General features: G+C 41.0%; 1 protein-coding gene across 4 annotated transcripts in view; it reads right to left on the bottom strand.

Moving 5' to 3' along the window:
• The window catches only part of Tpmt (thiopurine S-methyltransferase), a 23,273-nt gene extending 8,921 nt beyond the window's left edge, over window positions 1-14,352 (bottom strand). The window contains exons 1-6 of one of the 4 annotated variants that reach the window (XM_010622917.2): window positions 14,298-14,352; window positions 10,798-10,981; window positions 9,590-9,682; window positions 6,450-6,582; window positions 1,087-1,139; window positions 460-534 (exon numbers count right to left, since the gene is read on the bottom strand). In XM_010622917.2, the coding sequence (XP_010621219.1) occupies window positions 460-534; window positions 1,087-1,139; window positions 6,450-6,582; window positions 9,590-9,682; window positions 10,798-10,937 (494 nt within the window). In that variant the 5' untranslated portion in view covers window positions 10,938-10,981; window positions 14,298-14,352. The remainder of the gene's footprint in view (window positions 1-459; window positions 535-1,086; window positions 1,140-6,449; window positions 6,583-9,589; window positions 9,683-10,797; window positions 10,982-14,297) is intronic. The other 3 variants (XM_010622918.2, XM_010622920.2, XM_033761900.1) reach the window with 3 other exon arrangements.

The following is a 14,352-nucleotide window of genomic DNA, read 5'->3' as shown; positions in this document are numbered from 1 at the left end:
ATTGCCTTTTCTCTTTTACTTTCCTTTTTAGTTTTATTTTAGGATTCCCTATTTTTAATGTTCATACAGAGATTTCTTTAACTGAAATACCGAATAGTTTCTTTGGTGTGAAAAACTATAATAGTACACAGGATCCTAATGAGATAATTAATAATGTGAAATAGGAAGTAAAGGGCTAAAGATGTAGGGAAATTGGGAAGGGTGGGGGAAAGGAAATAAGGGAGAGGAAAAAAATATGAGAAACTGAAAAAATTGAAATAAAGTGTTTGTAAATGGGGAGGGTAGGAGGGGGTGAAGGGAGGGCAGGGAGAAGGGGAAAAATGAGAATCAAGACCTATTATGTAAAGGTACAGAATCCCAGTGATGAATGTAATTGTATTGAATACCTAGACTGTACCAATAAACTCAATAAAAAGAAAAACAAAACAAAACAAAACAAAAAGAAACTACATTACTTACCGTCCACGGTCACTTGGATTAACAGCAACTAATGCTCCTCTATCCCAAATCCTGTCAAATTTACCAATATTTGCCCTACAAGAAAAAAAAAAAAAAGGGAAAAAACTGTAACATCTTATGGACAAAAAGTCAAATCTTGAACGAGCTGAGCAGGGGTGCTCCCTGTGGCACACGCTGGCATTTCACCAGTTCTCAGAAATGAGGACCTACTGTGTGCCGCGGGGCCATGCTCCGAGGGTTAGGGTCCTGTGGCAGCCACCTCACATTCTACTAGGATTTGGGAGCAGAAAGGAAAAATAAGGAGAAGATGCGGCTCAGGGGGCAGGGACACTGGGGTGGGGTCCTGCCTCCCATAGTGATTGCCCCAGTTAAGGTAGGAGACACATCTTTCTCTCCCCACCCCTTCCTTTCTTCCGCTGTGTTGTAACACTGTTTCTCTTGGTTTTGGAGCTGTCCACCCACAAACATGTGGAGTACAGGGAACAAGGCTGGAATAAAAAGAACTGCAGAACAGACTCTGACAGTGGCTTCTGCACAGATGGACGGCAGGGATGGAAGGGACCCTGTCCCACCCCACTTAACAAGCACCCACAGTTTTAAAAGTGCAGATACCTTACTTGGTCCTACCTGGGAAGATCGAAAATGCTGCAGCAGTACAGTGAGATGTTTCCTGAAGAACTCTGTAATAAAACCATGAAAAAACTGTTTCCTACTTCGTTAGGAGATACTTGCCTGGCCAAGGAAAGAAGACACGGGCCAAGCAAAGCAGAGGTGGTAGAGAATGGAGTGAATATTAAACACGATAACTTTCCTGTAGTTTGACAGTACTTTGCTTTTTCTTTTAAAGCTTGTGTGGGGTTCTAAAGTACTCTGGGAGGCTGACGCAGGAGGACTGCAAGTTTGAGCCAAGCCTGGGCAATTTAGTGATTTAATGAAACCCTGTCTCAAAATGGGCCAAGGAGGTAGTTCAGTGTGAAGACCTTTGGTTCAAGCCCCCAAACCACACACAAAAAACAAAACAAAGCAAAAAATGTGTATGAGGTTCTTTAGGGTCAAGGCAAAGCGTAAATTCAGAGAGGGCATTTCTGAAGATCAGTGGGCTTGTTTTGAAGCTTTTTAAAATTCTAGCAATCTACTTGAGCAGAGTCTTGATATTTTCATTTTGCTGATGATACATCCACAGGTCAATCAACTACCAGGTGTGCTAACAGAGATGGTCAGATATTTTTAAAATTACCCAGGAAAGCTGAATGTGTGGGTGCATGGCTGTAATCCCAGCACGCTAAGAGGCTGAGGTAGGATGGTAAGTGTAAGGTCAGCCTGGGCAACTCAGCAACTTAATGAGACCTTGTCTTAAACAAAAAGGGCTGGAGATGTAGCTCAGGGCAAAGGCCCTGGGTTCAATCCCATACCACACACACACACACACACACACACACACACACACACACGTTATTTAGGAATAGCACCATTGTGCTGATTCTTTCCCTTTCTCTCCATCACTATGTAGTGGACAGGACAGGGTCTGGGTCCAAGACCATGGATGTGAATTTGGCCCAAAGTCTCCAACAGCAGCGAGGACAGCATGGGTCCTCGCAGAATGACTTGTCCTGTTACAGCTGAACGCAGAGGACAGAGCAGAGGATGGCCTGGGAGCGCTAGGGAAGGTGGACAGAGGTGGCCTCTCTAGGGCCTCGTGGCATCTGCTAGTACTCAAGATGGGGGAATATAGCAGCCTGAGGAGCAAAGGAACCTGGGACCCAGGAAGGATCTGGGGTGAGAACTGAAGTCTATAGGTAGAGTGAAGAGAGAGACTTTAATGAAGAGGAGGGTGGTACCAAGAGTTAAAGCCAGCAGGAGACACATAAGACTTATATAGGCTCAAAGAATCCAGTTCCAGCCTCAGCCAGAAACCGGCAGAACTTTAGAGGCAGGCTGGCTGGGGTTATTCGCTGCCCCACCATGAAGCTGCAGCTAGCTTGCTGCGTTTAATCAGTCTGGTTCTGGGCTCTGCCTGACCACACTCTGATAGTGGCAGTGGAGACACCTTGAGTTGGACATTTTGGGTTTTTTTTGTTTTTTTGGTATCAGGGATTGAACTCAGGTCCTTGCTCTTGCAAGGCAGGAGGCAGAACCACTGAGCTAAAACCCCGGCCCTGTTTGGGCGTTTTAAAATCTATTTTTCTTGCTGTTTTTCCTCCTTTCTACTTCTTTTGTTTAGTTTCTCTTGATTGTTTGAACATAGTTTCTAGTTTTTTGCTTGTTCTGTTCTTGTTTATTTTTTCCTTTTCTCTTTCCTACCTGTCTTCACCAGTTTCCTAAAGTTTGTCCTCCAGCCTTGCTTCTGACTTCTTCCTCTTCTATTTCTGGTTTTTTACCCCCTGACCCCTTTTAAATCTTCTTCCTTAAGGGTAAAGAAGCCATATTAAGGCTATAATTTGTCATTTTCGAGGCTGTATTTGATGCTATTGTTACTGTTGATGGTACTGCGGTAGCCAAGGTGACCTAGTTGTTCTGGTCAGTCGTTCCTCCTGGTATCCCAAGACTGAGCCTGCATAAGGGCCTTACAAACAAATAAACCTACAGGCCAGTGCCAAAGAATTGGCAGCTGGGCCAAGTAGGTGGAAACTTCTCATCCCCAGTAAATTGAAGAGGTAGGGTACTACTGCAGACTCAAAATCCAAAAGCCAGCTACACCTGGAAGACACTTATGAGAAGTAATCATTTCCTAATGGTTCTGAACACTGGCAATAAAGCTAATCACCGTAAGTAATTTGCAAGCATCAACTCAAGAATCAAATAAGAAACTCAAGATGGGGTAGACTGGGGGTACCATCCTGGAGGTGTAACATGGCGCAGACCTACGAGGTCTGGATTTCCTGGACAGTTTTCAGGGACCCCACTCCTAGAAGATTCTGATGGGGGGGTACCAGGGATCAAACTTAGGTCCTTGCGCTTGTGAGGCAGGCAATGGAACCAATGAGCGAAATCCCTGGCCCCATTAGAAGATCCTGATTTAACTGACCTGGCTGAGACCTTGGCTCTGGGGACTTTGGAAAGACCCATGGATGATTCTAAATGTGCATCCAGGGCTGGGAACCATTGCTCCCAGAGGGGTTTGGAAGCAGGCCTTCCCTCTTTGGACTAAATAAACTATAATTATTCCCAGATGATTTGAGAATGGATGGGTGAAATCTATAGATAAAAGTTTGATCAAGCCTCCTACTTGTCTAAACTATTCGTTTTGATGTTTAGAAAGGAGTATTTGTGAGGGACTAAATGTATAGACAGAAAAAGGCCAGGTCATTTAGGACAGCAGGTGTGCCGACCGAGGCTGTGAGCAGCTGAAAGGGGGGCTCCTGGTGTGGGGAGCCTACTTGGCTTTCTCTCGTTGGTCTGAGTTGGAAAGTGGGCGGGATGGTAGAGATCAGGGAATTGACCAGGTGACTGCAGAGCTGTGGTTGTTCCCAGGCTGGCTGCTGCAGAGGTCAGCACACCTGCAGCCCAAGCGTCCCCTCTCTCCATGATAAAGCTTTCTACCTGCTCTCCCTGCCTCTGTCTCTGCCAAATCCAAGTGGCTGGCTGACACACAGCCTCCAAGTGCTCTCACCTGGGAAGTGTCTGTACCCGTATTATTGGCCCAAGCAAGCGAAGTAATTTTTCTGGATCACTGTGGTCATAGGATGAAGATAACTCACAAAACTGTCATTTCTAGCCCAAACCACCTTCTTTTGAAATTCCTTATGTTCTTAAACTCATTAGCTCCAGAAAAACAGTTTTTTCTTTTCCTTCTTTTTTTCTGAGGGGGTGTTTTGAGACAGGGTCTCACTAATTCACTATTTAGCCCAGGCTGGCCTTGAACTCATGGTCTTCTGGCCTTGGCCTTCCAAGTGTTGGGATTACCGGTGTGCACCATGATGCTCAGCTTCAACATGCTTCTTTATCTCATAAGCGGTCCCACTGGGGACCAGTTATGTGAGCTGGACATGGGAACTCCTCACCCCCTTGGTCCCTTCCTGCTTAATCGCTGGACACTGCCCGTTGGACACTGTGAACATGACTTTAACCCGGGCTTCATGCTCTCTCTGCCCCCATCACTCTCCTTGTTCAGGTCTTCATGGTTTTATTCTGGGACCATGGCCCACACCCTCTTATTTCATCTCTCTGCCAGGAAGCTACTTCCCTTGAAGTAACTTCCCATGAAGTCAGGGTGATTTATCCCAAAAGAAAATCCAGCCATGTCATGCACGCTCCTCCTTAAAATCCTTCTGTAAAGAATGATGCATTATCTGCCCAGGGCAGCTCCCACTACAGCTTGGAGCTCTGCTGGTCCCCACCCCTGTCAGTTACCATGCATCAGGGAGCACCCTGGGCTAGGCTGGGCTGAGTCACTCTCCTGCCATGCTTAATCCTTTCTGTCATTATACTTTGCTCCACGTATTATAATGACTGTCACTGTTTTTCTTTCCTGCTAAGAGATTCTGTAGGGTCGGGACTGTATTATCTTTTATTTCTTCAACGTCTTACACAGGATCTGGCACCTAATAGGTTCTCAGAAAAATGTCTGTTAAGAAAAGAAAGGCTTTCCCCCAGGTAGTGTTGCTGGGCCTGAAAGTGTATGTTGAGTCAGACGTGGGTCTCTGCTCTGCAGAATGGGATTTGTTAAAGTTTTTAGAACAGGGACTACCTTAGGAGATAACTAGTGAAATTCTGAAAGGGAGAAGAGGGGAAAACTGATTACTATGCTCAGAAATGCATGGCGATTTAGGACAACAATAAGTACAACATGCCCAAATACAGGATGAGAGTTTATGTAACAAACAGCACCTGTCAGATTGCATATGCCTACGCGGTACCAAAATACGTTGTGAAAGTTGGCCTGAAAAATTACGCTGTGGCCTGCTGCTGACCTATAGCTTCTCAATGGTGGAGCATAATGACATCCCTGAAGACCAAGTGGAGGTGACCAGAGACAAATATCACATAGAAACTGTTGATGGTTAACCCAGTGCCTTCACCTGCTAGGGGGATGCAGGCCTTGTCAGGACTACAACTGGCAATAAGTTTTGGAGTCCTGCAGGGAGCAGGGGATGGAGGCTTTTCTACTGCTCAGAGCATCAAGCAATTCCCCGGCTGTCATTGTGAAAGCAAGTTCAGTGCAGAAGTACACTAGAAGCACTGCAGACTATAGTGGTACCTAATCTGCATGATGACAAGGGTTATAAGGAACTGTTCACTCGGTACAGAAATCCCAACGTAACTCCAGATGTGAAGGAGATGTGTAAGAAAGTGCATGCTTCCAGCTGAGGATGTCCAGTCTGCCCAAGAGAGAAGTTAAAAAGAACAAACAGAACTACCTCAAAACATCCCTTGTGTAGAAGAAAGATTAGGTAGCTCAAAAGGAGACAAGCTTCCTCAGGGCTCAGAAATGGACTGCTGAGAGCTAAATTGAACAATAATTTTCAGATAAAGACAGATTTATTGATCAAGCAGCTTTAAAAAAGGAGGAGAGGGCCCTGGGGATGTAGCTGAGTGGCAGTGCACTTGCACAGAGCATGCATGAGGCCTTGGGTTTGATCCTTAGTACTGAAAAAAAAAAAATCCCACAAACAAAAAACTCCAAACAAGAAGAAAAACAAAAAAACCCTAAAACTGGAATACAGAGAGGCTTTGACTGGCTAGGCTTTGCATGTCACTTATATTTTATTTTGTTTTATTTTTTATTTTTTTGGTACTGGGGATCAAACTCGGTACCTTGCACTTGCGAGGCAGGCGGCAGAAGCCCTGAGCTAAATCCCCAGCCCCATATCACCTATATTTTAAATCCCAGCTCTTTATAGTACATAATGTCTCAGCATACCTGTGGGTCGAAGAGAAACCACCTAATGCTTGCATCCGCGTTTACTCGTGTTCAGAAAAACCTTTCTTGAGAAGGTATGAACGTGCTTGTTTTTGTTTTCTTTTTTTTTTAAACCAAAATCAAAACTAACCTTAAATACTTTTGCACCAGGAATTTCAGTGATTGGTTCTTCTGAATAAGACAGATTCTGCTCCATAAAAAATTCTCGTATCCCAAGTTCAGAGATTTCTACACCAATTACACTGTGTCCCAGATCTGCAAACCTGCATAAAATCAGGTATTTATACTTTAACATTTATTTCAAACACAGCACTAAATAATGGGGTGAGCCTCCATAAATATGTATTTTCTTTAAGTATTCATGTGATTTCAGATTCACAAGGTTTTCACAGGTAGTATAAGGTAGTGGGTCTACATGTTCTTGAACCTTTTGTTATATGTGATTCTGAAAGATTGATTTATAAGAATTTAAATTTTGAAAAACTGTATCTTGAAATAGTGCCTTAATACAAATGTATTTGAATAGAGGAAATGCATTTCAAATTCCCCATTTTATCACTGCCCATAACATTTTCAGTGATGACAGGAGGGTCTATGTCTGTGCTGTCCAGTTCAACAGCCACTACACATGTTCGCTACTAGGCACTTGAGATGTAGCCTAACTGAGGAACTGAATTTTAAACTTTATTTGGTTTAAATTTAAATAGCAACCTGTGGCTAGTAACCACTGTATCAGAACACACAGCTCTAGAAAAATTAGCATCCATTTCTATAATAATCTCATAATTTCTACTTACTTACAATAAGCATTATCCAAAAACTTATTTTTTCTGGTAAGCTGTGTTATTATAGAAATCACAGTTTTGGTATCTTGGACTTACGAGAAAACAGTATTAACAGCAGAAATACCTAGTCATAATACTGAATTCATGTTGAATTACTATACACAAAAACATAGCTCTGCCATAATGCAACACAGGCTTCCCTAAAAATGACTATGCTATGCAAAATTGTGTAAAGAAATCAAAGGCTGACAGGGGAGCTAGGGGTCAGGGAATAGTACATAATTTTGTCAGTGACACTAAGAATAAAGACAAGAACCTTATGGTAATGGTTTCACACATACAAAATGGCTAAGGAATAGATAAATACTCCCACGTGTGGCCCTTTTCTGAAAAAAAAGACCTAAAGTTGACTTGCGGAAGTTGGTGAGAGAGGGCAGTTTGTGAATTATTGTGAGGAGATGGAAGGAGGTCATAGGAGGTGAAATGGACAGCTGTGACACCAGCCGAGGGGGGAGACAATTGCAGTACTGGGGTAAGCTCAGCACAGGGCACGCGCGCGCGTGTGTGTGTGTGTGTGTGTTGTATTCATATACAACCTAGTTCAGCTGGGCATAGTTTTCTCTTTTCTAATGTTTCTTGCCGATGAAGTCACAATTAGCAAAAGTAAAACTCATAAGATGCTCAAATTGTTTTCTAATACATCAATCTAGTTAGAACAAAATTCATACTCTTCGAACAAGACTGTCGTATTATCTACATACTTTTTTAATGAGGGAAGGGCAGGAATTATTTATAGTTCTAAAGTGAAATGTATTAATAGCTTATTTTTCATATTTTCTAAAAATCTGTAAAATATAGGGAATTTCTAAAATTCTCTTTTTTTGAAATTACAAAATATAAACAAAGTTGAATTGGTCACATAAGTTTTTACTTCCCATTCAACATACAGAAAAATGAAGCATAGCCTAAGATAGCCTGGCATAAAAACAAAATAAAAAACCAAAACCTAGATCATTTCACTTTAATGCTTTTTGGCCTTAGCTCATGATCTATTCACATGCGATATACCTATGGGCCTCATACATAAATTAATTACATAAATGAAAAATTCTCTAGCAACTTATGTATAATTACAGCAGATGTTTTGATATTTTAATACTTCAGAAACAAAATATTCAACAATCACATTTCACTGGTTATTTCCTTATATTTCTTTCTCAATGTTGCCTAAATCCTAGAGCTTCATTGTTACCGCTTATGACAGTGCCATTACCCAAACTGTTTATGGAGATAATATTGTGTCTTCTAAGCAGTTCCCAAGGTAACTCTTTGGGTTTGGAGGTTTGGTTAAGGCATAGGCCTAAAGCTGAAGTGTTCTTAATGTAAAGGGTCCCAAATGAATCAGCTACAGCAGCTATTTAACATATGCTTTTAGCTACAAGTTGTGAGACCGTGAGCTACAATAATTTCACCATCTCTACTGGAAAATCAACTCCAAATGCATGTATACTCTGTGGGGAGATCTCTAACATTTATACCAGGACACAGCATTTTTAAGTTACTATATTATCAGTAATCTTTCTCATACATCTTTTTTTCTTTACTGCTTAATGATCAAAATTCTCAACATTTGGGCTTATAAATGTATGCATGTCTTGGTAGGTATGCTTGGGTCTCTATCTTGTTATTACAACAGAGCTCAGTATAGAAAATGATGTCCAGGTTTGTGACTTTACTGTAACCCATAGTAACATTGGCTTGTTAATTACTATGAATTTTCTTTCCAGAGAATTACTTAAAAGGGATATTTTTTCAACACTGATTTTATAACATTGATTCATAATAACAAAAACTCCTATTTTCTCATAGGAGGAAGGAAAAGTTGAGCTGAAGAGAAGATTGTAAGAAACACTGTTCTGCTAAAAAGTCATAATGTGTTTTGAATTATGCAGTCTATCTCCATTTCAAATATTTTGCTAAATTCTTAAACCATCTATAATGATTTAACCGTGCACAAAGATTCAGGAGATGAAAGAAGAGTGGCTGGCTTTTCTCTTCCATTTGATTCCAAAGTAGTTCTTTTCTTTCAAAACACAACAGAGAAAAACAAAGTCATACTTGTATCTGCTCTTTTTCTTACTGTTTGAAAATATTATCTCTAAGGCTCGGTGTGGTGGCTCACGACTATAATCCCAGCACTTGGCAGGCTGAGGCAGGAGGATTGCTGTGAGTTCGAGACCAGCCTGGACTACAGAGTGAGTTCCAGGTCAGTCTCAACTACATAGTGAGACCCTGTCTCAAAAAACCAAAAAAAAAAAAAAATCTCTAATGATTACTTAATATTATCTTAACTATCAACAAGGGTCTACTTAAAGAATCCCTGTCCATTTCCTGACAATGGAAATTATAACTGACAACCTGTTAAATATTCTCCCACATGGATTCATCACCAAAGACAAATGTGTTGATGCTTATCTGTTTATACCATTTCATCTCCACTGCTTTTCCACAAAGAGGAAAAAACACTCTCAGTCTGCTCTCGCCTTTAAGAAAATTATCCAAATGTTTCTTTAACAGCCTGGGGAGAAAAATAAAAGTTGCTTGTGTCCAATGCAGAGGAATACAATGCAAAAGTACATTAATTTTCGTCCATTATCTCAATATTCCCAACAACCTTAATGAGGAGATAATATTAATGATTATACTCTCCAGTTTACATATAAACAAATAGGACAGTTAGGTAACTTGCTCAGTCACACAGCTAGTTAGTGACAAATTTGACTTATGTCCTGGGCTTCCCTGATTAGTAATTAAAACTTTTTAAAATTGCTTTTTGTCTGATATGTTTTTAAAATTCTACATTAATCTCCAACTTTATATATTTTTTTAACGTGATATGGAGAAGGAACCTCTAGAGCCATGACTTTTTTCAATATTTACTTTATGGAAAATTCTCTAAATAAGTTTAACGCTTGTCGTTAATTTCTTCTCTAGAGATGTGGCTCTTCTAAGGCCTTCTCTGTAACAGACATCTATGACAATGACTGAGAACGATGCTTTAAGCTTTCACTCAACATGCAAATGCACTAATAACTGCGAGGATGCTAATGACGATGATAATGGCATCTCCTGGGTGGCCGGGTGGCCGCCTGGAACAAGGATCACATATAATGACCACAGTAGCCAACACGGCCCCATGATTTATCACTGTGGCCACAGACACAACAGTGCTACTAAAATGTTGCTCAGCGCCTTGGTTCACTTGCTAACTTCTCTCACTTATCTCTTCTTCACCGCTAGACGACACTTTAACATCAAATTGCCACTACTTTTGAGAGCAGAGAAGCAGAAGTGTTGCTTTAGCATCTGCTACATGTACAATATAAACATCTGCTGTACATATGACTGACACACAGATGTGACAGGTGATTTTTTTAAAAAGACATATTTCCTAAGTCTTACATGCCATAAACTGGAAATAGCATAATTATTTTATACACTGAGGGAAGAAAACATATTGCCAATGAAATTCTGATGTGCCACGGATGCATTCTGACCTCTGAGATGCTACAATATGAAAAAATACAAAAAATGCATCTTAAAAATCAAATAACATACACTTGCATTGTTATTGCTACTTCAAAGTTAGTCTCTGATAAAGCATTTTTCTCTCATAGACCAAACATGTCTTACTGATGCCCTTCTGCTTGATGAAATCCAATTTTATGGTTCACCCACTTGTCTTGCCATTCTTCTTGGGTTATCATTCGGTTTTTCTGTACCTCACTATCAGGGTACTCATTAATATCAAGTGAAGTTCTTGCATCATTCATAGTTTTGTAGATATTACTGTCTCACAGGCAGATAACTCCAATGTCTAAATGGGAAAGATTATCAATGTCATTGAAGGGCACTGAAATTCTGTTAAACTAAATGTAAACAGACAGCTTTTAAAAAATAAACATCCAATAAAAAAACCATACAAAAATTACTTTACAATGAGTCTGGCAATGCAGGCTTTACTCATATTACATGTTAGGAAAGATCTTTAAATAAATTGAATTATACTTCATCACAGTGCAAAGGTTTGATTTCAATTTTTTTGGTACTGGGGATTGAATTCAGGACCTTGTGCTTACAAGGCAGGCACGGTGCCACTGAGCTACATCTCTGGTTTGATTTCAATTTTTAAGAGGGGGAAGGTGACAAAAGCAACCAGGCAGACCACAGTTTACAGTTTATCATTTTTGTAGGCTTAGAATTTCTCTACTATTTTATTCTTTTTAACATATTAATATTTACTTGATGCTTTTATTGGTGGTAGACAAAATATGAAGAGTTCAAAAGATTTGTTATGGAAATAGTAGTTTCCTTCCCAAAGAAAGAGGCAAGCAGCTATGTCTAAATCTTTTGCTGAGGCAAGCTATTTCAAATTAGCGTGCTGGTTTTGTACCTTCTCAACTTTTTCATTTGTAGGCATTATCTTGAGAAGATATGCAGCTCATTCTCTTTCAACTTGGCAATGCACACGCGCACACACACACACACACACACACACACACACATATATACACACACCCCATTTTTCATCTGTCTTATACCCTCATAGCATAATTTTGATGAAATATTTTAGGTGTACATTATTGTAACAAGGTAAATACTACTCATTGACAAGCCAAATGGTGTTTGTGATTACTTTTCCATGCAACATTTTAATTCAGTAGTTAATAATTGTCATGCTTATTTATGGAGTTTTCCTATACTTGTTAGTAATTCGACTTCAAGCTCTGTCAATTGTTGTCAGACAGGATTGTCACCAGCTAGTCTAGGTCCTTGCTTCAGTGATAATGAATGTTAAAATCAAGGCATTCAGCAGAAATTTACAGGAAAAAGCTTTAATTAAAAAATAAGAGAAAAAAAAATAAGAGGAGGGCCAGGGATTTAGCTCAGTGGTTCCAGCGCCTGTTTTGCAAGCCAAGGCCCCATGTTTGCTCCCTGGTACCACCCCCCCGCAAAAAAGGAAAATAAAAGGAAGTACAGCTCTGACAAAGACCAAGCTGGTTCCCTGACAAAGGAACGTAAAAGATAAGAAAAGGGCTTCCATTCAAGGGACAGAAAGGTACACAGGTCTGAAGTGGGGGCCTGTTCACAAAGGAATGGAGACCAGTATCATGGGGTGCTGTGGTGGGCCAGGGACTGGCTAACCACTAAGTCCTGACTTCATAGCTCCAGAGGAATCATTATGCTTTCGATTCAGTTGTCACTAAAGATTATTGTAAGAGGCTGGGAATTTGATTCAGTGGTTTTGTCACCTGCCTCGCAAGCTCGAGGACCCGAGTTCAACACTCGGTTCCCCCCACCAAAAAGATTATTTTTGCTTGGACAGTCTCAGTCTTGTGAAGTTGTACTGGAATTCAAGATCTAAGGCAGCAGAGGCTGAATGGCCCTATAAATTCAGACAATAACTTTAGTTACTCTTATCTTGATGTCATCAATCTGGAAGGAGGATGAGGTAGGTTAGCTGAATTCAGGGCTACGAAAATTTGTTTTGCCACCTTTTCTTCAATGATCAACACACCTGTATCTTAAGTTTTCAGGTAATAAGGGATTCACTGCGGTCAAGTTTGGTTTAGCTCTAGTCACCTGTTAGGTATCTGTAAGCCCAAATGAAAAGTCATGAGTTTTAGCAAAAGCTGCTGATTGCCTCAGAAGAGAACACAAATCACGTTTTTCATGAGTGACAGGTTGAGGAGCCAAAAGTTTATTTGTCCTGCCTTAAAGTATTTACTCTGACAGTGTCATGATGACTGTTTATGCGTTTTAAAAAATCTTGTTATTGGTGGAGTTTCAGGAAGAGGCAAAAATAGGTATACGTGTTCAGCATCTTATTTCTGTACTCAAAGTTTGTATTTTATTTTGTTTGGTACCGGGGTGATGAAAGTCAGGACCTTGAAGTTCCGAGGCAGGCAGCGGAACCACTGAGATAAATCCCCAGCCCTCAAAGTTTGTATTTTAGATAATTTTCTCATAGCTTCTTTTTTTTTCCCCCATGGGAAAACATAAAGGGAACTGAGGATAAAGAACAAATAAATGTAATTGCAGATCCATCAGAATATACTGTACAAGGAAAATGCAGTTCACTGTCAACTTTACAGTTTCAAGGACAATATAATACCACAATTCCAACATTCCCTTTAAACCATTAGTAAAAACTGAGCTGGCTTGCATTATGCTGGCATGCTATTACTGGTTTTTCCACCTTAACAATTTATCCACGACAGAGCAAACACCACAAAAAGCAGGAATTTGAGGAAAAGTTCCCCTTTGTTGCACAATTTGGCTTCAAAGCATCTCCGGTTAAACGCGACGGCACCTCCATCATTACGGGGAAAACAAATTCACTTCTTCACAAATTGTTAACGAATGCTAGAGTTTTCTAAGAGGTCAGTGGGAAATATCTATTAATGTGGAGACCAGAAAATCAAGCGAACTGCACTTTCCCTCGGTCTTTTTATGTCTGTGTCATAAAAGGGAGTCACCGTCTTTTATCACATAGCCAGAGCAACCTGGAATTGCACCACTCTTTCCACATAAACTTGACGGGTAACACCATCTTGAATACAATCACTTCTTTAGCTGCTTTAACGACTTCTCAGTGTGTACATTTGTTCGCGTCATTTCTGGGGCATAAAAAGTCTCTTGGGAAAATAGTAAGAGTGCAAAGTATACGAATCAGAAAAAGGAATCTTCACAATTATTCTTACTCATACATGTTAATTTAAAATGAATTCTTTGTTCCCCAAGTCCTCCTCTACCTCGAACCCCCCCCACCTATTTCTGCTTTATTTTTAAACTTCCTTAAATTGAAGAGTAATTTCTCCGGTGCACACAGGGCTCGGTGAATTTTACATTGGCGTCTCCAGTCCGCACAGCGCCCATGTCCGACCTCCCAGCCGCCGGGGCATCACTACCCGAAGCCCGTACTCCTCCTTTCCTAAAAATCGCAATACTCCAGGGCTTTGCGGGTCACTTGGCTCCCGCACTTAAACCCTTCACTGTGGACCTCATTACTCCTTCGGTTCCCTGCGTCCCATTCTGCAGCGCGGACACCCCATCCCGGTAGAATTATCACCGGCTCACTCACTCCATCCAAGCATTCCCATTCCCCCCCTCCCCGGCGCCAGGGAACCCACCTCGCATTCGCCAGCCGCCAGCCACTGTCACCTCGCAGCTATTCCCACCTCCGGG

The sequence above is a fragment of the Fukomys damarensis genome, unplaced genomic scaffold (genome assembly GCF_012274545.1).
Source record: "Fukomys damarensis isolate Sample0158 unplaced genomic scaffold, DMR_v1.0_HiC HiC_scaffold_10, whole genome shotgun sequence".
NCBI classification, from domain to species: Eukaryota; Metazoa; Chordata; class Mammalia; order Rodentia; family Bathyergidae; genus Fukomys; species Fukomys damarensis.
The sequence above is the reverse complement of the archived record's forward strand: the minus strand, read 5'-3'. Positions and strand labels throughout refer to the sequence as shown.